General features: G+C 60.6%; 1 protein-coding gene across 7 annotated transcripts; it reads left to right on the top strand.

Moving 5' to 3' along the window:
* Positions 1–474: 474 nt before the first annotated feature.
* CDC42BPG (CDC42 binding protein kinase gamma) lies at positions 475–21,222 on the top strand. Of its 7 annotated transcripts, none has more exons than XM_029208887.1 (37): positions 475–698; positions 3,244–3,335; positions 3,418–3,501; positions 4,184–4,279; positions 4,592–4,740; positions 5,261–5,354; positions 5,608–5,808; positions 5,934–6,182; positions 6,645–6,724; positions 7,571–7,668; positions 7,764–7,844; positions 8,118–8,209; positions 8,353–8,490; positions 8,894–8,986; positions 9,121–9,245; positions 9,323–9,395; positions 9,587–9,693; positions 9,780–9,894; positions 10,108–10,256; positions 10,337–10,425; positions 10,737–10,789; positions 10,874–10,972; positions 11,064–11,123; positions 12,707–12,812; positions 13,109–13,242; positions 13,324–13,463; positions 13,558–13,639; positions 14,308–14,524; positions 15,488–15,550; positions 15,673–16,272; positions 17,269–17,366; positions 17,448–17,532; positions 17,637–17,757; positions 17,895–18,012; positions 18,167–18,290; positions 18,409–18,497; positions 20,019–21,222. In XM_029208887.1, exons 1-37 carry the CDS (start codon positions 539–541, stop codon positions 20,073–20,075), a joined length of 4,611 nt encoding a protein of 1,536 aa, XP_029064720.1. In that variant the 5' UTR covers positions 475–538; the 3' UTR covers positions 20,076–21,222. The 7 variants fall into 7 exon arrangements, with proteins under 7 accessions (XP_029064720.1, XP_029064719.1, XP_029064718.1 ...); XM_029208886.1 differs by having other exon boundaries at positions 8,311–8,490; positions 10,877–10,972; XM_029208885.1 differs by having other exon boundaries at positions 8,311–8,490; positions 18,412–18,497.
* Positions 21,223–23,190: the final 1,968 nt, after the last annotated feature.

Genomic DNA, 23,190 nt, shown 5'->3' with positions numbered 1-23,190 from the left:
GTGTCCTGGGCATCCCCCTCCTAGGATAGGGGCCGGCGAGGGCCATGGTGGGCCTGGGCCTGGGGCTGCGAGAGGATAAGTGCGGCCGTCCGGGCCGCGATGGGACACCCCTTCCTCCTCTCCTCCCACTCCCCCACCCCGCCCCCTCTCCCTATCCCCACCCCCCCACCCCCACCCCACCCCCCCATCCCCCCTACCCCTAACCCACCCCGCCTTCCTTGCTCCGCCCCGCCCAGGAGTTACTCTTCGGGGCCCGCCCCCCCACTTCCTGGCCGGGAGTTGGGCCCGCCCCCGCGCGCCTCCGCCCTCCCACCTTCACCTCCAGTCGCGTCTCCCATTGGCCGGCGCACACCTGCCCGTCCGTCGGGGGGCGGGGCGGAGGGTGGGGCGCGGCGCCCAGGTGAGGGCGCGCAGGCGGCTCCGGAGGAAGGTGACAGCGGGGAGGGCGGGAGGGTGGGGGGAGGACGTGCGGACCGACAGACGGACGGACCGACGGGCAGGCATGCGGGCGGCTCGACTCTAGACTCCGGCCGCAGCCATGGAGCGGCGGTTGCGCGCGTTGGAGCGGCTGGCGCGGGGCGAGGCCGGCGGCGGCCCGGGGCTCGACGGCCTCCTGGATCTGCTTCTGGGGCTGCACCAAGAGCTCAGCAGCGCCCCCCTGCGGCGGGAGCGCCACGTGGCGCGGTTCCTGAGCTGGGGTGAGTGGCCCGGGAGGGACCGTGGGGGGGTTGCCCGAGGGACACCGCGCCAGGAGCCTCTCCCTCCGTGCTCCACGCCCACAGACCCTCCCGCGGGGAGCCGCACTCCCACAGGTTTCCCCCCCCTCCCAGACGACCTGCACTGGCCCTGATACGTGCCACCAGACCCCGGCCCTCTCAGTCACCTACACACTTTACTCTTATTCAGATTCACACACACACTTGTTCCCACTCCCAGAACCTGGCACGTGTGCACCACACACATCTCACTCAGACACACAGAAACTTGGCCCCAGGTGTAGACCCCAGACACATGTACACAGTACACGCTCCACACAGAGTCATCTCATGATCTGTGAGAACACAGCCTCTCACACGGAGACCCCTGTGCATGTGACCCACTGACAAACATGCTTTCTCTGGCTCCCACATTCCACAGACACACTGAGACACTCACGTGCAGCTCCTGGAGAGACCCAGGGAACCCTGCCGACCCCCGCACCCACACTGCATCTGATACACACTTGTCTCCTTCCGCTCACAGATCCATAGGTAGTGCACACTTGCAGGCACCCCCTGCCCACCCCACCCCACACTTCCATTTCCCTGCACACCAGACCACCCAAGACTGGACACAGGAACCAACCTCAGACCCTTTGTGCGCAAGCGGCTGCCCAGGCCTCCTGAGGGCTACTCCCCAGGGCTGGGGCAGGGGGCTGCATGGAGGTGGGTCTGCACCCCTTCCTGGCATTGACTCATCTGAGTCACTGGGAGTGGCTGGCCTGGGATGACCCTGAATCCAGTGTGGGCACTGGTGCCACCCCAAGGGCTCCCTGGTCACGCCCGGCCAGGCCATGGGGGAAGGACATGGGGGCCTGGCTTGGAGGGCGGGGTGAGGCGAGTGTTTGCCCAGTGGGCGACTAGCATTCCTGGCACTCCTGAGATCTGGGCCAGCACGAGGCCCAACCTGGCACGGTTAGGGGCCTGTGAGACATGCCAGTGAGTTGGGCCCAGTGCCAGCCCTTTCCTCTAGCGTGAGGGCAGTCAGAGGGCCCCTGCCTCTGCTGCCCACCTGTCTCCCCAGTACTCCTGGACCTTATGTGTGTGTCTCTATGTTGTCATCACCCCCTGTGATGCCCACACACACGTGTGCTCCTCCCTGCCTGCCTCTGGCACCTCTGCCCTGGACCCCAGCGTGGGGGCCTGTCTGTTGACATCTCCCCAGGTAACTCACAGAGCGGTGACTCACTCTGCTCCTGCCTCAACTTGTCCCTGCTCCTGCCCAGAGCCCCCATCCATGCAGCAAGGCAAGGGGACTGGGCAGCCTGTCCTGGGGGCCTGGGTCCTCCTGGCTATAGGCCCCAGGCTTTGGCCCCTGTCTGGCTGATGGGTAGCCACCCTCACCTCGGGTTCCCCCTTGCAGACCTGCAGCTGCTCCTCCCCAGCTGCACACATGGACCCAGGAAAAAGACAATTAATTTCTGTAATGAGGTTTCCACACCACCCATGCTGGGGGGGTTCTGCCTGATAAACCTGTGGAGCAGCTCTCTGTCCCAACCACAGACCTGCCCAGCTGGCAGGGAGTTTACCTGCTGGCAGGGGGAAACTGAGGCAAGGAGCCAGACTGTAGCTGCCCCCAACCGCTGCTGCGCCCCCTCACCTCCCTAAGTTTCCAGGCCCCAATTCCCTCCCACAGGCCTGGGGCTCCTCCAGGCCTAGAAGGGCCGGGGAGTGGCTGGACATGTCCCTCCTGGGAGTGTCAGGGACTCTAAGGAGGAGGTTCGTGGCCAGATGCAGGTCCAGAGAGCGAGGCAGGGCTCAGAGTCGTAGGGCTGGTCAGGCCTGGAGGAGATCCTGAGCACTCACACCCTCAGGTGCCAGCGTCGGGCGCCAGGGGAAGGTGTTTTGGCCCGTTTTTGAGTCTTGTGAGAACCTGGGCAGACCTCACTGTGCCTCCGGCCTGAGGAGGCCCCACACGGGGAGCACAGAGCCTGCCTGCCCAGAGCCCCGTAGAACCATGCCCTACCTGTCCTCCGGGGCCGCCCCAGGCCTCACTCCAGCCAGGTACCTCTGTGCCTACAGAGGGACCCACAGCTCCTCAGTGGCAGAGAAGCCTCTCTGGGGACAAGGAATGTTGCCGGTCCAGTTTCCCAAGACAGGCCCTGGCCTGGTCCTGCTAAAGGGCCAAGAACTGTGAGCTGGGGGTGGGAATGGTATCCCCATCATTCCAGGGTGACCTGGCCAGCCATGCTTAGCCCCCAGGCTGGGGAGAACTACAAATCCCATCAGCCCCTGGGATAGAGGCCACCTGGAATCTGGGGACAGGGGTCCAGGGAACCATGGATTCCGGGGGGCCAGGTAGTCAGCCAAGCCAGGACCCCACCTTCCACACTTCCTGATCGTGGCTGAATGGGCTGCAGCTCCTGTCAACCCCTTGGCCACAGGCCATCCCTGGGGAGGTCATCCCTGCCCTGGCCTTGTGGGAGCTGCAGGTGAGAGAGAGCCTCCCTGCAGGCTCTCTGAGCCCCACTTTGTGTGCCCTCAGTCAGTCCCTTCATAGCAAAGGTGAAAGAGCTGCAGCTGCAGAGAGATGACTTTGAGATCTTGAAGGTGATCGGCCGAGGGGCCTTCGGGGAGGTGAGCAAAGGGCCTTGGGGTAGTGGGTAGGAGGGCGTTTGCACCCAGGCTGGACTGACCCCAGTGCTCTCTGTGGCCTCAGGTCGCTGTGGTGAGGCAGAGGGACAGTGGCCAGATTTTTGCCATGAAAATGCTGCACAAGTGGGAGATGCTGAAGAGGGCCGAGGTCAGTGTTGCGTCTGGGGGAACTTTGGGTGGCTATAGGCCTCTGAGACCTGCAGGGGAAGCGGCCGGGCATGGCTGCGGAACAGGAAGAGGATCCACCCCCAACAGCGCATATTCTTCCTATCCCTTCCACACAATAAGCCTTTCTTAGAGCAAGCAGAATTGTTCCCATTTTCTTCCTTTTTTTTTTTTATTTGCCTGAGTTGGGTCTTCATTGCTGCGCGTGGGCTTTCTCTAGTTGCGGCGAACAGGGGCTACTCCTCGTTGCAGTGCGCAGGCTTCTCGTTGCGGTGACTTCTCTTGTTGTGGAGCACGGGCTCTAGGCACGCGGGCTTCAGTAGCTGTGGCTCGTGGGCTCCAGAGCGCAGGCTCAGTCGTTGTGACGCATGAGCTTAGTCGCTCCACGGCATGTGGGATCTTCCCGGACCCGGGCTCGAACCCATATGCCCTGCATAGGCAGGCGGATTCTTAGCCACTGCGCCACCAGGGAAGTCCCCCCATTTTCTTTATGATAACACTGAGGCCCAGAGCCATAAAGCACAGGCTCAGGCTCACACAGGTGACCTCGATCCACATTCCTAGACTTACTGAATCTTTCTCCATCCCCTGAGCTGGCAAGGTGGGGTTCCTGGGCTCCGATCCCACCCTCCTCCCTTATCCCCTGTGCCCCAAAACTGTTGCAGACGGCCTGTTTCCGGGAGGAGCGGGACGTTCTGGTGAAGGGGGACAGCCGCTGGGTGACCGCTCTGCATTACGCCTTCCAGGATGAGGAGTACCTGGTGAGGATGCTCAGCAAAGCTGGAGGGGGGTTACCTAGGGACAAAGGAGAAGGCTTTTGGGGGCCAGAAGCACTGATCCAGGAAGAGAGAGACCCTCGTACTGGGACCAAAAGGCTTCCACTCCCCACCAGCTCAGGCCTAGAGCCTCCTGCCTGAGGTTTGGCTGGGAGCTGGCTGCCCCAGAGCTTCTGGGAGACACAGCCTTGCCTTCCCAGAGCCCTGTGGAACCCCTGTGAGGCAGGTGGGAGATGGGTCCCTGGGGCAGGTGCCGCCCCGCCATCTGATTCTTGCCCCCTGCCCACCGCCTTCTAGTACCTGGTGATGGACTACTATGCTGGAGGGGACCTCCTCACTCTGCTGAGCCGCTTTGAGGACCGTCTCCCGCCTGGGCTGGCCCAGTTCTACCTGGCCGAGATGGTGCTGGCCATCCACTCGCTGCATCAGCTGGGCTACGTCCACAGGTGGGGTCCCCAAAGCCCCTGCTGCACTTTCAGTCCCTGCTGACAGCTCTGGGGGCAGCGGACCCACACGTGCCAAGCGCTGTGCTGGGTGCTTCGTATGCACAGAACCTTTGAATTCTCACACCCAAAACCTTGTGTGATGGGAGCTGCTATCATTCCATTTTCCAGATGAGGTAGTCAGGGCTTAGCACAGGTAAGCACCTGGCTCACGGTGACTCAGCCCATGGGTGGCCGAGCCGTGGGTTGCACTGGGGGAGCCTGACTCCTGTGTCCCCCATGGTACACTCAGCTGCCTCCAAGGGTCGTCCTTATGGGTCCCTCTCCCCAACTTAACCAACTTCCTTCTTGGGAGCCAGAAGGCCTGGCCACCATCCTTCCCCCCTCCCACACGTGGGCACTCTGCTCACATGTGGATGCAGGAACATGTGCGAGCATACACACACTCGCACACCCAGGCATGCGCCTAAATGCACATCCACATGCACAGATCAAGCCCCTCACTCTCCCTGTCCTCCCCCAGGGACGTCAAGCCAGACAATGTCCTGCTGGACATGAATGGGCACATCCGCTTGGCCGACTTTGGCTCCTGCCTACGGCTCAACAACAGTGGCATGGTAAGGGACCCCGCCCTAGATGGGGACAGAGGAGAACCTGGCTGGGAGAACTCCCAGGGGAATGGGAGTCACCAGGCCTAGTGCAGGTGGCATCAGACTCCCAGGGGAAGGAGGGGCTAGGCCTGGGGCCCAGGTGTGGGCACCGTGCCAGCCAAGCCCTAGGGAGTTGGGGTGCTAGGCCCAGACCCAAGGCCGTGGTGAGGGGCCGAGCCTGAGGCCATGGTCATGGCGTCATTAACACCACCACCCACAGGTAGATTCGTCGGTGGCAGTGGGGACGCCCGACTACATCTCCCCTGAGATCCTGCAGGCCATGGAGGAGGGCAGGGGCCACTACGGCCCACAGTGTGACTGGTGGTCCCTGGGGGTCTGTGCCTACGAGCTGCTCTTTGGGGAGACGCCCTTCTACGCTGAATCCCTGGTGGAAACCTACGGCAAGATCATGAACCATGAGGTCTGGCCACCAGGCCCTGGGGTTCTGGGAAGGCAGCGGGACTCCTGAGTCTGCGAGGTTGGAGATGCCCGGAGGCAAGGGTGGGATTCTGGATACTCACCTGCACCCCTCCCCCGGGCCTGCAGGACCACCTGCAGTTCCCCCCAGATGTGCCCGATGTGCCGGCCAGTGCCCAAGACCTGATCCGCCAGCTGCTGTGCCGCCAGGAGGAGCGTCTGGGCCACGGAGGGCTGGATGACTTCCGGAACCACCCCTTCTTCGAAGGCATAGACTGGGAGCGGCTGGCGACTAGCACTGCCCCCTACATCCCCGAGCTTCGCGGGCCCATGGACACCTCCAACTTCGACGTGGATGACGACACCCTCAAGCATCCAGTGAGTGGAGGGGCCCACAGCAGTGGGGAAACTGCCTTGAATCTCAGTGGCTGTGGGACCCTCCCCCGCACCGCGAAGTTTCCCAAAGCAGTTGGTGGGCTGGGGATGAGGCCTTCAGACCCCAGAGACTCGTGGGAGTTATGGTTCACCTGGGCTGGTTCACCTGCACTAAGGTGGGTTGTGCCAAGTGAAGGTCCTTTGACCACAAGTGTCATCCTGTTAATCAGAAATCATATAAGAAAGAAAACTCCCAGCAGCACCTGGGAGGCCGGAACCTCAAAGACTTATGGGAGTTGTAGGTTTTTTTTGCAGGTGGGGGGCTGTGTTATCCCTCTAGGTTCCCACCTGAGCAGGAGGAGGTCGGCACTCAGTCCCAGGGGGTCTCCTGGGTCTCGAGCCTCAGCCTGGAGCTGTACCTGTTACAGGTACAGAGCTGTACCTTTCCTTCTCCTCCTTCCGCAGGGGACCCTGCCGCCACCCTCCCACGGGACCTTCTTAGGCCACCACCTGCCATTTGTGGGTTTCACCTATACCTCAGGCAGGTGAGTCTAGTCCTCACACACCTTGTGGGAAGCTGGGGTCTGCTGGCCTGGAGAACACCAGGAGCGTAGCCCATCAGGACCCTGGGAAAGTAACCAAGTGGCCCACCTGGTATCCGCATGAGACAGGTGCTCGGGAAGTGTGCTCGAGCCCTCAGCCGGACAGTCCCCCATGCCCTCAAGATCCTGGTGGGGCTATGCCTCCTATGGGTCCTGCCCCAGCATCTGGCCCTCACAGGACCCTCCACGGCTGGCTGGGCGAGTAATGGACTCGAAGCCAGAGACGTAGCACCACTCCCCGAGCCTCACTTTGTGCTCCTATAAAATGGACAGGATGCTCTCAGCCCAGTTCCATTTGTGGGGCTGGTCTGAGACTGCAGCGAGGTCCTGGGGGAGTGGGAGGTGCAAAGTGTAAGCAGACACGGATGCATCTGACCCTCACTCGTGGAGCGCTCACTCTGTGCTGGGCGTGGGGTCCCCTGGGCCCTTATCACTGAGTCCTCTTGACGGCCCTTGGAAGAGCCCCTTGCATCACCTGCATTTTCCTGTGAGAAAACTGAGATTCTGATATGTTCAAGGTCACACAGCTTGTAAGGGCCAGGGCTGGGGCTTGAACCAGGGCCCGGGGACCCTGGAACCACTGCTCTGGGCTGCTGCCCACACTAACAGCCTGGAGCCTCCTAAGGGCAGGGTCTGGTCTTGATTGTTTTTACTCCCAGCGCAGAGCCCAGACGTGGGTACAGAGCTAGTGCATAGTGGCTGTTTCTTAGGTGAATGAATGTTTGGATGCAGAAAAATGGAGGAGGCTGGGGGGTGGTTCTCTGCCAACTCTTGCCCTGCTCTCCCCAGTCTGGGCCCTGAGAGCACTTCTGAGCAGTTGGCTGCCCTGGAGCGGAAGCTCCGCTGTTTGGAGCAGGAGAAGGTGGAGCTGAGCCGGAAGCTCCAAGGTACGGGGGAGCCGGCTGGGCTGGGCAGGGTGGGTCTGCCCCGGGGGCTACCGCTGCAGAACGAGCTCCTCACCTGCGGGTGCCCCCCAACACAGAGGCTCTGCCGACCCCCTCAGACCCTCGGGAACTGGAGCAGCTACGGAAGGAAGTGCAGACTCTGCAGGACAGGCTGTCAGGTACCCCCCAGCACCCCGTCTCTTTCCCCTCTACCCTCACCTTGGGGGCCGAGCTGTTTTCCCAGCACACCTGAGTCCAACCTGGGTTCCAGTTCTGCCCCTGCTCTGTACGTACGTGTTGTGTGATCTTAGGGAAGTATCTTAAACTCTCTTGAGTCTGCATGTAGAAAATGGGCCAAGCTGGGGTGAGGGTTCCGTGAGATACTGCACATAGAGTTCCTGGCTGAGGCTGGGCTCTCAGCATGTGCGGGTCTCAGTGACAATTCCTGGCAGAGACGCTGAGGGACAGCAAGGTGGACGGACGCCCAGCTGGTAGCCCAGGCCAGGACAGTGACGTGCAGCAGGAGAGAGACCAGCTCCTCCAGGTAGGGCTTGGGGAGGTGGCTGAGTGGCCCGGAGTTCGATGCTAAGGAGGTCCGTGCTCTGACTCCAGGCCTTGCCCTCCCCACCGCCACCTGGACCCCAGGAGCTGGTCGAGGTGCGGGCGGGGTTGCGGGCGCAGGAGCAGGAGCTGTGCAGGGCCCAGGGGTGGCAGGAGGAGCTGCTCCGGAAGCTGCAGGAGGCCCAGGAGAGAGAGGTGGCCATGGCCAGCGAGACCCAGGCCCTGAGCTCCCAGCTGGAGGAAGCCTGGGATGCCCAGAGGGAGGTGAGTGATGGGGGGCGGGGACAGCAACAGGGCCCTGCCCCCAGGACCTCTGGTGTGGCTGGAGGAAGGCTGGGGAGCTCGGTTCGGGGTGCCGGGAACACCAAGTGCCTTTGCACTTGGCCGAGGCCTGAGCGAGGGAACAGGTAGGGTGGGCAAGGGTCCAATGCCTCCACTCCTGCTGCAGTCGGCAGAGCCTGAGAGTCTGGAGCAAGGCCAAGAGTTGGGGTGGACAGGGACTTCCCTGGCGGTCCAGTGGTTAAGACTCCGTGCTTCCACTGCAGGGGGCGCGGGTTTGATCCCTGGTCGGGGAACTAAGAGCCCACGTGCCGCGAGGAGCGGCCAAAAAAAAAAAAGAGTTGGGGTGGACAAGGTCAGCACTGGCTGCTTCTGCACCCCATCCCAGCTGCAGGCCCAGGTGGCCGCCCTGAGCCAGGAGGTGCTGCAGCTCCAGAGACGGCAGGAACGAAGCCTGGAGAAGGAGCCTCCCCAGATCAAGGTGGTGCCTTCCCCCCTGCCAAGTGGCACTTCTCTTGGCCTGGCCCCACTCAGGGTCCTCAGGGCCAGGCCCCAGGGGTAGGGTGGGCCATGGCTTCTCGGGCCCCTGCCCTGACCCCTCTCCATGTCCTGCAGACCATCCACACCGCCTCTGAGACCAACAGCACAGGATTGCCTGAGGGCAGCAGGCCTCAGGAAGCACAGCTGAGGCAGGAGGTGGCTGCCCTGCGTGTGCAGCTGGAGCAGGCCCGTGGCCACGGGTGAGCTGGGCAGCCGGGGCAGGGGACAGGGCGAGGGCCCGAGCTGGGAGTCACAGAGTCGTCCTCCTCGCCCGCAGGCCGCGTGGGAAGGAGGAGACTCTGTGCCGGCTGCAGGAGGAGAACCAGCAGCTGAGCCGGGAGCAGCAGCGGGTGAGCAGGGCGGGCAGAGGGCCGGAGAGACAGGCAAGAGGTGGGACAGAGGCGGGGAGCCGGCAGGCCGAGTGGGCAGAGCTGCCAGGGCTGCAGGCCAGCCATAGTGGGTGAGCGAGGGTGGACACAGGTGGGCCTCAGGGGCGCTGGGGCCCCTGGGGGCTGAGCCCTCCTTCCTACTGGGCCCCCAGCTGGTGGAGGAGCTGGAACGGGAGCAGCAGAGCAAGCAGAGACTGGAGGGCGCGCAGCGGGAGACAGAGAGCAACTGGGAGGCCCAGATTGCCGACATCCTCAGCTGGTGGGTGCCCTGGGGCTGAGGGCGGGGGCTGGGCCCAGGCTGGGCTGAGGGCGCAGCCCCTGACCCTGAGCCCCCTTCCCAATCAGGGTGAATGATGAGAAGGTGTCAAGAGGCTACCTGCAGGCGCTGGCCACCAAGATGGCCGAGGAGCTGGAGTCCTTGCGGAACGTGGGCACCCAGACTCTCCCTGCCCGGCCGCTGGTGAGCCCCGGGGACACCCAGGGGGAGGGGTGCCAGGAGCCGCACTCCACGGGTAGGGACGCTAGCTCACAGAAGATCAGGGACTTGCCTAAACTCACACCGGGTCAGGGGCAGAGCTGGGGCTTTGAGCCTGGCCAGGTGGTGTGGTGGGAGAGGGCCTCTGAGGTAGCCAGGCCCTCAGGGCATCTCACGTTGATTCCTCCTGGCCACCAGGATCAACAGTGGAAGGCACGGCGGCTGCAGAAGATGGAGGCGTCGGCCAGGCTGGAGCTGCAGTCAGCACTGGAGGCCGAGATACGGGCCAAGCAGGGCCTGCAGGAGCGGCTGACGCAGGTGCAGGAGGCCCAGCTGCGGGCTGAGAGGTGAGACCACGGGCAGGCACTGCGAGGGGCCCAGGACCCACGCGGAGGCCTGTGGCGAGCTCTTGCCTGGTTCTCCCCAGCCGTCTGCAGGAGGTCGAGAGGCACAACCAGGGCCTGCAGCAGGAGCTGGCTACCCTCCGGGAGGAGCTGCGGGCCCATGGGCCAGGGGGTGAGTGGCCGTCTGCATGCCTTGTCCTAGAGCAAGTCCTCTGCTCCAGGTCACCAAGGGCGTCCCACGACAGCCTGGCCGGGCTGTGGAGACAAGAGTTTGTTCCAGACTCTGCTGCCTAACCCACTATCTGTTGGCCAGCACTTACTGAGCACCTGCTGTATGCCAGCCCCCCAACACTTCCCAGCCTGTGGTCATTTCCCCATTTTACTGAGGTGGAAACTGAAATCCCCGCCCTGGCCCCGGTGTCCTCAGTGACAAGTGTTAGGGTGGAGTCCCTGGTCCCAGTGACCCATGCCCTCTGTTTGCAGACACCAAGCCCTCAAACTCCCTGATTCCCTTCCTGTCCTTCCGGAGCTCAGAGGTAAGAACGGTTGCGGGGCTGGCTGGGGCAGAGTCCCAGGGGAGGACACAGGGACCTTGACTCTGCCCCCATCCCATTCCCCAGAAGGATTCCACCAAGGACCCCGGTGTCTCAGGAGAGGCCCTGAAGCCTGGGCTGGAGCCCGAGCTGAGGCCAGAGGGCCGCCGCAGCCTGCGCCTGGGGGTGAGGACCGACAGGAGACCCGCAGTTGGGGGGCCTGGGCCCCACCTTCTGCCTGTGCATGGCTCACCTGTTTGCTCGCCCTCCCCTGCAGGGTGTGTTCCCCAGAACGCCTGCTGCTACCACACCCCCTGCAGAAGGTCCTCCTGCAAAGGTCAGTGCCCGGCGGGGCGGAGCGGGGGCACCAAGCCATTCTGCCAGGTTTCCAAGGACCCGCTTGGGTTCCCCCCACGTGTGTTCTGGCTGGCAGACTGCAGTGGGGCTGGCAGTGGTGGCAATGAGTTTTTTTTTTTTTTTACATCTTTATTGGAGTATAATTGCTTTACAATGGTGTGTTAGTTTCTGCTTTATAACAAAGTGAATCAGTTATACATATACTTATGTTCCCATATCTCTTCCCTCTTGCGTCTCCCTCCCTCCCACCCCTCCAGGCGGTCACAAAGCTCCGAGCTGATCTCCCTGTGCTATGCGGCTGCTTCCCACTAGCTACCTACCTTACATTTGGTTGTGTATATATAATGTCCATGCCACTCTCTCACTTTGTCACAGCTTACCCTTCCCCCTCCGCATATCCTCAAGTCCATTCTCTAGTAGGTCTGTGTCTTTATTCCTGTCTTACCCCTAGGTTCTTCATGACATTTTTTTTTCTTAAATTCCATATATATGTGTTAGCATACGGTATTTGTCTTTTTCTTTCTGACTTACTTCACTCTGTATGACAGACTGTAGGTCTATCCACCTCATTACAAATAGCTCAATTTCATTTCTTATTATGGCTGAGTAATATTCCATTGTATATATGTGCCACATCTTCTTTATCCATTCATCCGATGATGGGCACTTAGGTTGTTTCCATCTCCGGGCTATTGTAAATGGAGCTGCAATGAACATTTTGGTACATGACTCTCTTTGAATTATGGTTTTCTCAGGGTATATGCCCAGTCGTGGGATTGCTGGGTCATATGGTAGTTCTGTTTGTAGTTTTTTAAGGAACCTCCATACTGTTCTCCATAGTGGCTGTATCAATTTACATTCCCACCAGCAGTGCAAGAAGGTTCCCTTCTCTCCCCACCCTCTCCAGCATTTATTGTTTCTAGATTTTTTGATGATGGCCATTCTGACTGGTGTGAGATGATATCTCATTGTAGTTTTGGTTTGCATTTCTCTAATGATTAATGATGTTGAGCATTCTTTCATGTGTTTGTTGGCAGTCTGTATATCTTCTTTGGAGAAATGTCTATTTAGGTCTTCTTTCAAACTCTTAGAGGAAAACATAGGCAGAACACTCTATGACATAAATCACAGCAAGATCCTTTCTGACCCACCTCCTAGAGAAACGGAAATAAAAACAAAAATAAACAATTGGGACCTGATGAAACTTAAAAGCTTTTGCACAGCAAAGGAAACCATCAACAAGACCAAAAGACAACCCTCAGAATGGGAGAAAATATTTGCAAATGAAGCAACTGACAAAGGATTAATCTTCAAAATTTATAAGCAGCTCATGCAGCTCAGTAACAAAAAAACAAACAACCCAATCCAAAAATGGGCAATGAGTTTTGAGTATGACCACAGGCTCGCTGGGGCTCAGAGTTCACACTGCCACCTGGCTCAAATGCACTGGTCTTGCGCGAACCTCAGGGTGGCCGGGTTGGTGACGGTGGCGGGGGCGCGGGGCGGTGCGAGGCCCTCGGAGGCCGGGATCAGGCATGGGTAATGTGCGTGTCCCCTCCCCAGCCTGGCTCACACACGCTGCGCCCCCGGAGCTTCCCATCCCCCACCAAGTGTCTCCGCTGCACCTCGCTGATGCTGGGCCTGGGCCGCCAGGGCCTGGGCTGTGACGGTGAGACCCTCACCCACTTCACTCCCCTGCACACCAGCCTCCCACGCACCAGCCACAGCCCCTAGGCGGAGGGAACGGAAGTGGCCCCAAGCCTGCCACACCCAGGCAGTTTCAGCCCAGGCCACTGGCGCCTCCCGGTCAGCATTCCCCACTGCTCCGCTTTCTTTCTCTTTTCTCACTTTATGGGGAATCCGTGCCAGGCCGAGGGGAGCTGGGGCTGGGAGTGCCCAGGGTCCCGGGTCCGGGCTGTCCGCACCCCACCTCACACCACCCGTCGGCTCCTGCTTTCCCCACAGCTTGCGGCTACTTCTGTCACTCGACTTGTGCCCCACAGGCCCCACCCTGCCCCGTGCCCCCTGACCTCCTCCACACGGCCCTGGGAGTGCACCCTGAAACGGGCACGGGCACCGCCTACGAGGGCTTCTTGTCGGTGAGCCAGCACTGGGGGAGGAGGAAGACGGGCGTGGGTGGCTGGGCCCTGGCAGGCCCTCCCACGCCTGCTCTCCCGCAGGTGCCACGGCCCTCGGGTGTCCGGCGGGGCTGGCAGCGAGTGTTTGCCGCCCTCAGTGACTCGCGCCTGCTGCTGTTTGATGCCCCAGACCCGAGGCTCAGCCCGGCCAGCGGGGCCCTCCTGCAGGCACTGGATCTGAGGTGGGTGCCAGGCGGTAGTTTGGGGCAGGGGGTGTGTGGGTCAAGGGGGCAGCCAGGGCCGTGCGACCGCTGACCTGCTCCATGAACCTCCCAGGGACCCCCAGTTCTCGGCCACCCCTGTCCTGGCCTTGGATGTTATCCACGCCCAATCCAGGGACCTGCCCCGCATCTTTAGGGTGAGTTCGGGGTGGCGGGGGAGGGTGATGGACCAGACCTCTGTCTGCCTCTGTGCTGTCCCCACTCCAGCCACTTTTCTCCATCTCCATGGCTGCCCCCTTCCTCCCGCCCCCGTCGCCTCCACATGAATGGCTACAGTGGCTTCCGCTCTGGTCCGTGTAGCTACACTTCATCCTGCAGTGCAGTTTTCCATATATGAAGCTGGTTGTGTCCTGCCGCATTTAGGACGCTTCTGCGGCTTCCCATCGCCCTCAGCGTGCTCCTAACCGTAGCGTTGAGGCCCCACATCTCTGACCCTACCAGCTCCCTGCCCTCCCCCACCTCAAGCACTCCGGGTCACTCCACTCATCCCCCAGGCTCCGGCAGAAATGTCTCTTCCTCTGGGAAGTCGTCTTTCACTGCTTAGCCTGGGTGAGGGGGCCCCACCCTGTGGTCTCACGATGCCCCATCCTTCCCCTCCGATGGCACTGGTCCCAGGGCTCTGGAGTCGTCCCCATGCTTGTCTGACCAGCCCACCTGGCTTATCACCTGCTGCAAGACAGCACCTAGCACTGCCCCGGGCGAGCCGATGCCGGTGCTAATAAGCATCAGCCCATGGAGAGAGGGACAGGAGGAAGGGCGGCTGGCTCTTGGCCCTCTGCCCCCCAGCCTGGGTCCCCGCCCGCAGGTGACGGCCTCCCAGCTGACGGTGCCGCCCGCCACGTGCACCGTGCTGCTGTTGGCGGAGAGCGAGGGTGAGCGGGAACGCTGGCTGCAGGTGCTGGGCGAGCTGCAGCGGTTGCTGCTGGACGCACGGCCCAGGCCGCGGCCGGTGTACGCGCTCAAGGAGGCCTACGACAACGGGCTGCCGCTGCTGTCCCACGCGCTCTGTGCCGCCATCATCGGTGAGCCTCACGCAGAGGGGGCGCCACCCAGGCAGGCTCGGGGGAGGAGTCCCGGGCTGCCACGGTCACTAGGGCCGCTGTCACTGCCCAGTCCCTGCAGCCCTGAGCTGTGGACTCTCCTGCACGTGTCCTCCTCGCCACTCCTCTGGGCACAGCTGTGTGATGAGGGACCTGGGCTGAGGGTTGGGAACCTGGCTTCTGCCACTCCGTTTCTCTGCGCCCTCCTTTCTGCTTTTTCTAAAAGAATCTCAAGTGAGCGAAAAGAGCAGAGGCTTTAGGAAGAGATAAAGGAGGGTTCCGCTCCTGACTCATACCAGCAGCCAGGTGACCATGGGGGAGCCTCACACTGTCTCCTTTGGGGCTGCTGTGTTCAGCCAGGAGCCTGGTGCACCGTGGGGCCTCCGTATCGGACAGCTGGGGAACAGGAGAGGAGGCTCCCTGGCCTCCCCCAGCAGCCAGGCCCTGAAGCGGCCCTGCCCCGGCGGGCTGGGACCTCTCCCTGCAATCCCTCAGGACGGGAGCTACAGGAGCCACTGCCCGCGTCCTCCAGGTCCCCTGTGTCAGTCTGGAGCCGGGGGACAAGGGCGTTTATCGAGCAGGGATTGCTGTGAGCTTAACACTCACCCCGCACTGCTTCATCTCGTCACAGCCTCACAGCAGCTGTGTGAGAAAGGTTAACCACTATTATCCCCGTTTTACATAAGGGGAAACCAAGGCTCCGAGAGGTGACGTGACTTACCCCAACTCCCACAGCTCGGGGTGGGGGGCCTCTCACCCTGACTCCTGTCCCCGTGGCCCTTCCCTATTAGAGCCAGTCCAGACTCTGGGACAGAAGGGTCCAGTGATGCAGGGACAGTGTCCTCAGGAGAAACCTAAGCTTAGCAAGGGCAGGCAGCCTCCCCAGTCTCCTGCCTCTGGGTGGGCCTTTGGACCCCTGACCCTCTCCCTCCCTCCCTCCACCAGACCAGAAACGGCTTGCTCTGGGCACTGAGGAGGGGCTGTTTGTGATCCACCTGCACAGCAACGGTACTACCAGGCTGGGCCAGGGCGGGCGTGGGTGCGCATCAGCCCCAGGGGACAGAGGAGGCTGGGCACCGACCCGCTCCTCACCGACCTGCCGGTGACACTCTCCCTCGCCAACCCCACAGACATCTTCCAGGTGGGTGAGTGCCGGCGGGTGCAGCGGCTGGCCGTGAGCCCCACCGCGGGCCTTCTGGTCGCGCTGTGCGGCCGAGGCCCCAGCGTGCGCCTCTTTGCCCTGGCCGAGCTGGAGAACATGGAGGCATCAGGTGCCAAGATCCCCGAGTCTCGAGGCTGCCAGGCCCTGGCAGCCGGGCGCATCCTGCAGGCCCGCACCCCCGTGCTCTGTGTCGCAGTTAAGCGCCAGGTGCTCTGCTACCAACTGGGTCCAGGCCCCGGGCCCTGGCAGCGCCGCATCCGCGAGCTGCAGGCACCAGCACCTGTGCAGAGCCTGGGGCTGCTGGGTGACCGGCTGTGCGTGGGCGCGGCTGGCGCCTTCACCCTCTACCCGCTGCTCAACGAGGCTGCGCCCTTAGCGCTGGGAGCCGGTCTGGTGCCTGAGGAGCTGCCCCCATCCCGCGGGGGCCTGGGTGAGGCCCTGGGCGCCGTGGAGCTCAGTCTCAGTGAGTTCCTGCTGCTCTTCACCACCGCCGGGGTCTATGTGGACAGCGCCGGTCGCAAGTCTCGCATCCAAGAGCTGCTGTGGCCAGCAGTGCCCACGGGTTGGGGTGAGGCCTTTGGAGGGCCAGGCTGGGTGGGGCCTGACACTTGCGGTGTAGCCCACACGTTGGAGGAAGACAGGGCCCTGCCCAAACTCCTGAGCTTGGATTTGGAGGCCAGCGTGTGTCCTCCTGCCCGACCACACCCTCGGTGGCTTGCACGGGATCATCTTCCCCTGCCTGAAGTACTCTCCTTTTCGTACCTGGCAAACTCTTAACCAAGTCCAGCCCCAGTGGCGGCCAGGGCCTAGAGCCGGTAGGCCCTCCAGAAATGACCCCCATGATTGCTGTCATTATCATTACAGCTTTCACACTCCCTCCCTCCCCCCACAATCGGTCCTTTGCTCCTTCTTGCTGCCCCACCTCTGTTCACACCTCTGCCCTGGCTCTCTGCACCTTCTGTGTGTGGGGGGCCTGCAGTTCTTCATCACATCCAGTACCCAGCCCAGGCAAGCGCACCCCAGAGGCTATGAATGTTTAGAGGAATGAATGAATGAATGGACAGGGCAGCGGGGGAGTCTCACATGTCCACAGGTAGCTGGTGTGATGGGCTACAGCCTGGAAGAGAGGGACAGCGCTCCTTTCATGAACAATCGCCCGTCTGGGGGTGAGGCCTGTGGGTTGGGTCCAGACTGCTGGGGGCCAATTCCCAGCTCTCACTCACCACGGAGTGAGACTCAGCTCTGGGGTTTCCATTCCCTCATCTTAAGTTAGGGGCAATAATACTACCTGCCCGGAGTTGTTTGAGAATTAAAGGAGGAAAAGTATGCAACATGGTTAGAACTAGGCCTGGCGTGGCTAGAGTGAGTGCTCCCTGATCGTTATCTCTAACTTGCTATGGAGGATGGGTGGGGCAACCGGGAGAAGAAGGACCTTTGGTGGGGCGTGGAAGTTACGGGTGCTGTGACAGTACACAGGGTGTTCCCTGTGATAGGGAGGGGGAAACAAGCCCAGAGAGGTGCCTCACTTGCCTGGGGCTGCACAGCACAGTTTCCCACTCTACAGGTTACGCAGCCCCCTACCTGACAGTGCTGAGCGAGAACGCCATCGATGTGTTTGATGTGAGGAAAGCAGAATGGGTCCAGACGGTGCCACTCAAGAAGGTGAGGGCCCGCTCAGATCCCTGGGGCTGGACTGGGGTGTGGTCGGGTAGTATGGCGTGACCTCTGTGCCTGTTGCCTCAGGTGCGACCCCTGAACCCAGAGGGCTCCCTGTTCCTCTTTGGCACCGAGAAGGTCCGCCTGACCTACCTCAGGAACCTGCTGGCAGGTGAGGGAGAGTGGGGGTGGGAGGAAGGGGTGTGACCCTGAGCACCAGTTGACTGGCGCCATGGCATCTTGTGAGCACCGCCCAGCGCTCTGCTTCTCCTGCAGATAAGGACGAGTTCGACATCCCCAACCTCACCGACAACAGCCGGCGCCAGCTGTTCCGCACCAAGAGCAAGCGCCGCTTCTTCTTCCGCGTGTCGGAGGAGCAGCTGCAGCAGCAGCGCAGGTGCGCGTGCGTGGTGCGGTGGCTGGGCGGGACCTCCTACTCTTGGGGGCGGGACGAAGCGCGAGCCTCGCTGTCCCGGAGAGGGCAGGAAGGTGTCACCTTCGCAGCCTCCCTCCCTTCACCCCTTCCCCCTGTAGGGAGATGCTGAAGGACCCTTTTGTGCGCTCCAAGCTCATCTCAACGCCCACCAACTTCAACCACCTGGTGCACGTGGGCCCTGCAGACGGAAGGCCCAGCGCCAGGGACCTGCCCCCGGTGAGTGTGAGTCCTCTGGAGCCAATCCCAAGCCTCCCTGGTGAAGCTGAGCCAATCACCGGCCTCTGCTTACTTGGGACCCAGGACCTCAGGGCGTCCAGGCTGTACGCAGTTCATTTGACCTGGTTCCAGCCTTCCACCCTGTCCCCAACAGGCTCCGGAAGAGAAGGGCCAAGGTGCCCGCAGCTCTGGCCCGCAGCGGCCCCACAGCTTCTCCGAGGCCCCGCGGCGCCCAGCTTCCATGGTCAGTGACGGCCTCGCTGTAGACGCGGACCACAGTAAGGACAGCCTCACAGCCTCCACTACCTCTGCGTCCCTCCCCCGTGTTTCCATCCCCTTTGGACCCTTCAAACCTGACCCTGGATTTTTGTCCCCTTGCTCATCCTGCTCCTGGAGCAGTGAAGAGGAAGCCTTGGACGTCTCTGTCCAGCGAGTCGGTGTCCTGCCCCCAGGGATCTCTGAGCCCCGTGGCCTCCCTGATACAGGTGAGCCGGTGGGGGCTCTCCCTTTCCCCATTGAAAGGCAGGCATTTCTGTTTCGTGCTGGGACCTGAGGCCAGAGAACAAGCTGAGCCCATCCCTGCCTTGGATGCTAAGAGATGCTGACCCTCCCCTGTCTCGCCCCTTAGTGGGTCCCAGCAGGGGCCTGGAGGCAGGTCAGCCGAGGTCTGACTGTCTTGGCTCTGACTGTACCAGCAGTGTGGCCCCGGGCGAGGTGCCCAGCCTCCCTGAGCTTGTCTCGCCTGTAAAATGAGGTTATTGTTATGAGACCTGTAGGAGGTACCTGGCACAAGGGGAGAGCACCACAGCAGGGGAGCTCTTGGATTTTTTTTTTTGGCCACGCCACATGGCTTGCGGGATCTTAGTTCCCCGGCCAGAGATTGAACCCAGGCCCTCAGCAGTGAGAGTGCAGAGTCCTAGCCGCTGGACTGCTAGGGATTTCCCGCTCTAAGAACTCCTGTGGGCGAGAGGTCAGAGGAGGGAGCAGTCCACTCTGGCTGGGGACCAGGAAGATCTAAGGACTTGGGAAGGCTCCCACTCCCCCTCCAGCCACGTCTCCAACTGCCGCCCCCACTGCAGCTGCACCAAGCCACTCAGAGCCCTGGGACCACCATGTTCTTTCACACCTCCAAGCCCTCACCCCTGCTGTCTCCCCTGCTTCTCTTGAAATACCCTTTCCTGTCGTCCACCTGAGTAAGGGCCAGGCCATCTTCAAGGCTCTGCACCACTGTCAGCTTCTCCAGAGACCACGTGGCTGCCTGGTCACGTGGTCACTGCCGCCCTCCTCCCTCCACCTCCTAACTGTTGATCCTGCTGTGCTGTGATTTTCGTCTGGGTTCCTTCCTTGATTGTGGGGGTCAAGTTTGTCTTCTGCTTGGAGTAAAGCCTATTTGTTGATTGAATGTAGAATGGAGTGAATGAACAAAGGGGCTTTGGTTTGGGCTCCAGAGTTCAGTAGGATTTCCTCAGGCTCTTCTCACGTACCCCTACCCCACCTCACATCTGACCTCCTCCGATGGCCCTGCTGCAGCAAGGGATGTGTCCTGGGGAAGCCTCTGGGAGGCACTGACCTGGTGAGGGAAGAGTCCTGCTTCCTCTTTCTTTCTTTCTTTTTTTTTTTTTAATAAATTTATTTATTTATTTATTTATTTTTGGCTGCGTTGGGTCTTTGTTGCTGCGTGCGGGCTTTCTCTAGCTGTGGCGAGCGGGGGCTACTCTTCGTTGTGGTGCGCGGGCTTCTCACTGCGGTGGCTTCCCTTGTTGCGGAGCACGGGGTCTAGGTGAGCGGGCTTCAGTAGTCGTGGCGCACGGGCTCAGTAGTTGTGGCTCGCGGGCTCAGTGGTTGTGGTGCACAAGCTTAGTTGCTTCGTGGCATGTAGGATCTTCCCGGACCAGGGCTCGAACCCGTGTCCCCTGCATTGGCAGGCGGAGTCGTAACCACTGTGCCACCAGGGAAGTATCCTGCCTTCCTCCTTCTACCCTGACTTCCTTCTGTTTCCACTCCAGGTCTCAGAACGGCCCCGGAGCCTCCCCCTGGCCCCTGAATCTGAGAGCTCCCCTTGACACCCTCCGGCGGGGCCCAACCCCCAATCCCAGGACCGAGAGATGCGAGAGAGCAAAGAGCTTGAGGAACGCCATATTCCGGCCGGTCCGGAACGTGTGGAAATTCGGACTCAGGGCAGGCCTGGCCTGGGCAGCCATGGCCTGGGTTGCTAGGACAGGGCCGGGGGCGGGGGGATCTGACTCCCAGCCCTCATCCTGCCCTTCACTCTGCTCCCAGCCCCAGCCTGTGCTAGCCATGGGGAATAGGATGGCCCCCTTCTGCCCTGGGGGCCCCTCTGCGCCAGTGTCCAGGGGTGATTTTGCCAAAGCTGTCACTTCCAGGGCCAAGCCCCAGGAGTCTTGTGATCAAGCGTCCAGAAGAGGGACAGAGAGGGGCCGGGTTCCTGGGAGCAGTCTGGGGTCGTGGCTGTGGACTGTCTAGCCCCCAAGGAGGTTGAGTTGGGGCATATCCCAGTCTCTGCTCAGGGTCAGGGCAGGAAAGACAGGCTCTAATCCAGAGGAAGAGGTAGAGAAGGAGGGAGAGGATGTTGGTGAAGGAGGTGAGAGAGGCAAGGGGAGGAAAGGAAGTGCAAGAGGAGGGGAGAGTGATTGGAAGGAGGTGAAAGCCATCCAGAGGAGAAGGACAGAAGGATAAAGGAGGAGCGATGGAGAAGAGAGAGGCCAGAGGAGGGGGTGGCGGGAGAGGGAGCTGGGAGAGCACAGGCACAGGCGCCTTCTGTCTGGGGGGAGTCGGTGGGGGTGGGAAGAGGGAGGGGCTCTGCGAGCCAACTGACATTGTCATCTAATCTGTCCAGGAGGAAGAGAACTCCGAGCCAGGGATGGGATGGGGGGGTATTTATAAGGGCTGCTTGGTGGGAGATGGGCACCCTACGGGTTTCCAGGCACACTCTGGCCCTTCGCAGAAAGGCGGGGGGTCATTTTTCTCAAAGCTTCAACCACCTGTGTGTTAGGGGACCACAGGGGCATTTTATTACTGGTCGCAGTCATTATTATTGTTACTATATCACTATTTTTATTAAACCTCCCCCTACTGACGAGTAGGGGGCAAAATAAATATTTATCTCCTCAAATGCCATATTCCCGGGAGGGATAGACCCTGACACTCTGTGAGGCAGTAAGAAACCAATAAAGACAACTTTGTAAGCTGCTGGCCTCCCCACCTGGATCTGTCTTCCTGGGGTTTAGAAAATGGAGGGAGGAGTGGGGGCATCAGAGACAGCTGAAGACCACGTTGTCTTCATGTATTTTCAAAAATCGGATGACGTTCACGTGGGGGTAAGTGAGGACAGTTTAAAAGCGAAGGGACGGGGCTTCCCTGGTGGCACCGTGGTTAAGAATCCACCTGCCAATGCAGGGGACACGGGCTCGAGCCCTGGTCCAGGAAGATCCCACATGCCGCGGAGCAACTAAGCCCCTGCGCCACAGCTACTGAGCCGGCGCTCTAGAGCCACAACTACTGAAGCCCAGACACCTAGAGCCCGTGCTCCACAAGAGAAGCCACCGCAATGAGACGCCCGCGCACCGCAACGAAGAGTAGCCCCCGCTCGCCACAACTAGAGAAAGCCCGTGTGCAGCAACGAAGACCCAGCTCAGCCTAATAATTAATTAATTAAAAAAAAAAAAGCGAAGGGACGGTTTACAAAAGTGTGGGCAGCATCAGGGGAACCCACCAAGGAGTGGCGGTGCCCTGAGCCCCGGCCGCAGTGAGGAGCTGGTATCACCCCCAGGTCAGCCGGGCAGGAAAAGGCAGGTGTTACCCTGCGGGAGCTATGGCTCTCAGTAGAAGCACTTGGCCATGGCCAAGCAGGAAGGTAGCCCAGGAAATTAATTCCTCCACCTCACTCTACTCCCTCCCTCCCATCTCCTGCTTCGTTTTGTCCAAACCCAAGCAGCAGCCAGAGGCCCCTAGAGCTGAGTTTCTGCAGGTCTAGAGGGCAGCCTTTGGGGTCCAGAGCAGGGTGGAGACGGGAGGAAGTGGATCTGAAGAACACATCCTGCTGCCCCACCCAGGTGAGACTACTGAGAGGAGTAGGGGGAGGGGAGGTCTGGGAGGGGTCTCACTTGTTCTAATCTGGGGTGTCCATGACTGGGCAGGACCCAGGCCTTGAGGCTGGGCTGGGTGAGGCAGGAGGATAAGTGCTGGGATCAGGGCAGGCTGTGCCCTAAGGCTTGTGGAGGGCCCTAAAGTTAGGGAAAGGGGCCTGGTTAGAGATACGGATTGGAGGGTGCCCGGGGAAATTCCAGGGCCTGGCTAGGAGTGCAGCCTTGATTCCAGTCTAGTTCTGCTGTCATGGGCAAGATACCTGACCTCTCTAAGCCTCAGTTTCCCCATCTGTAAGTGGGGATCATAAAATCCATCTCATGGGAGGTTCTGGTGAGACTTTGGTGAGACAATGAGTGTAAAATGCCTTCAGTTCACTCAGGAAATGTTTGCCTATGGAGATGCAGAAGCCCAAAGAGAGGGCCCAGGGCAGGGACACCGAGGCCTCTTGCAAGCTAGGGCCTCCAGCCACCCTCACCAAAGTGGAGAAATGGCTGTTTCCCTGGCACCCCTCAATAATTTAGCCAAAAGATTTTCACAGTTTTACATTAAAAATTTTTTTTTCTCCCAAAGTTTTATGTTGACAAATTTCAAACCTACAGAAAGATTGAAAGAATATGAACGCCCTGGGACTCCCCTAGTGGTCCAGTGGTTAAGACTCTGCGCTCCCAATGTAGGGGGCCCGGGTTCAATCCCTGGTCAGGGAACTAGATCCCACATGCCGCAACTAAGAGCCTGCATGCCGCAACTAAAAGACCCCGCGTGCCGCAACTAAGACCTGGCACAGCCAAATAAATAAATATTAAAAAAAAAAAAGAATATGAACTCCCTACACTCTTCCCTTAGATTCACCATTGTTAACATTTTGCCGCTCTTGCTTTACTTCCGTACCCATATAAACGTGTATACATAGCATGTATTTTGCTAACATTTGAAAGTAAGTTGAAGACAACCTGAACCTTGCACCTAAATACTTTGCAGCCGTCTCTTAAGAATAAGGAACCATCATGCCGTACAGCAACTAAGCCCGTGCACCGTAACTACTGAGCCTGCGCTCTAGAGCCCATGAGCCAC

This window comes from Monodon monoceros, unplaced genomic scaffold, assembly GCF_005190385.1.
Source record: "Monodon monoceros isolate NGI ecotype Baffin Bay Population unplaced genomic scaffold, NGI_Narwhal_1 Super_Scaffold_7, whole genome shotgun sequence".
Lineage (NCBI taxonomy): Eukaryota > Metazoa > Chordata > Mammalia > Artiodactyla > Monodontidae > Monodon > Monodon monoceros.
Note: the sequence above shows the minus strand (reverse complement) of the source record. Positions and strands in the feature narration are given on the sequence as shown.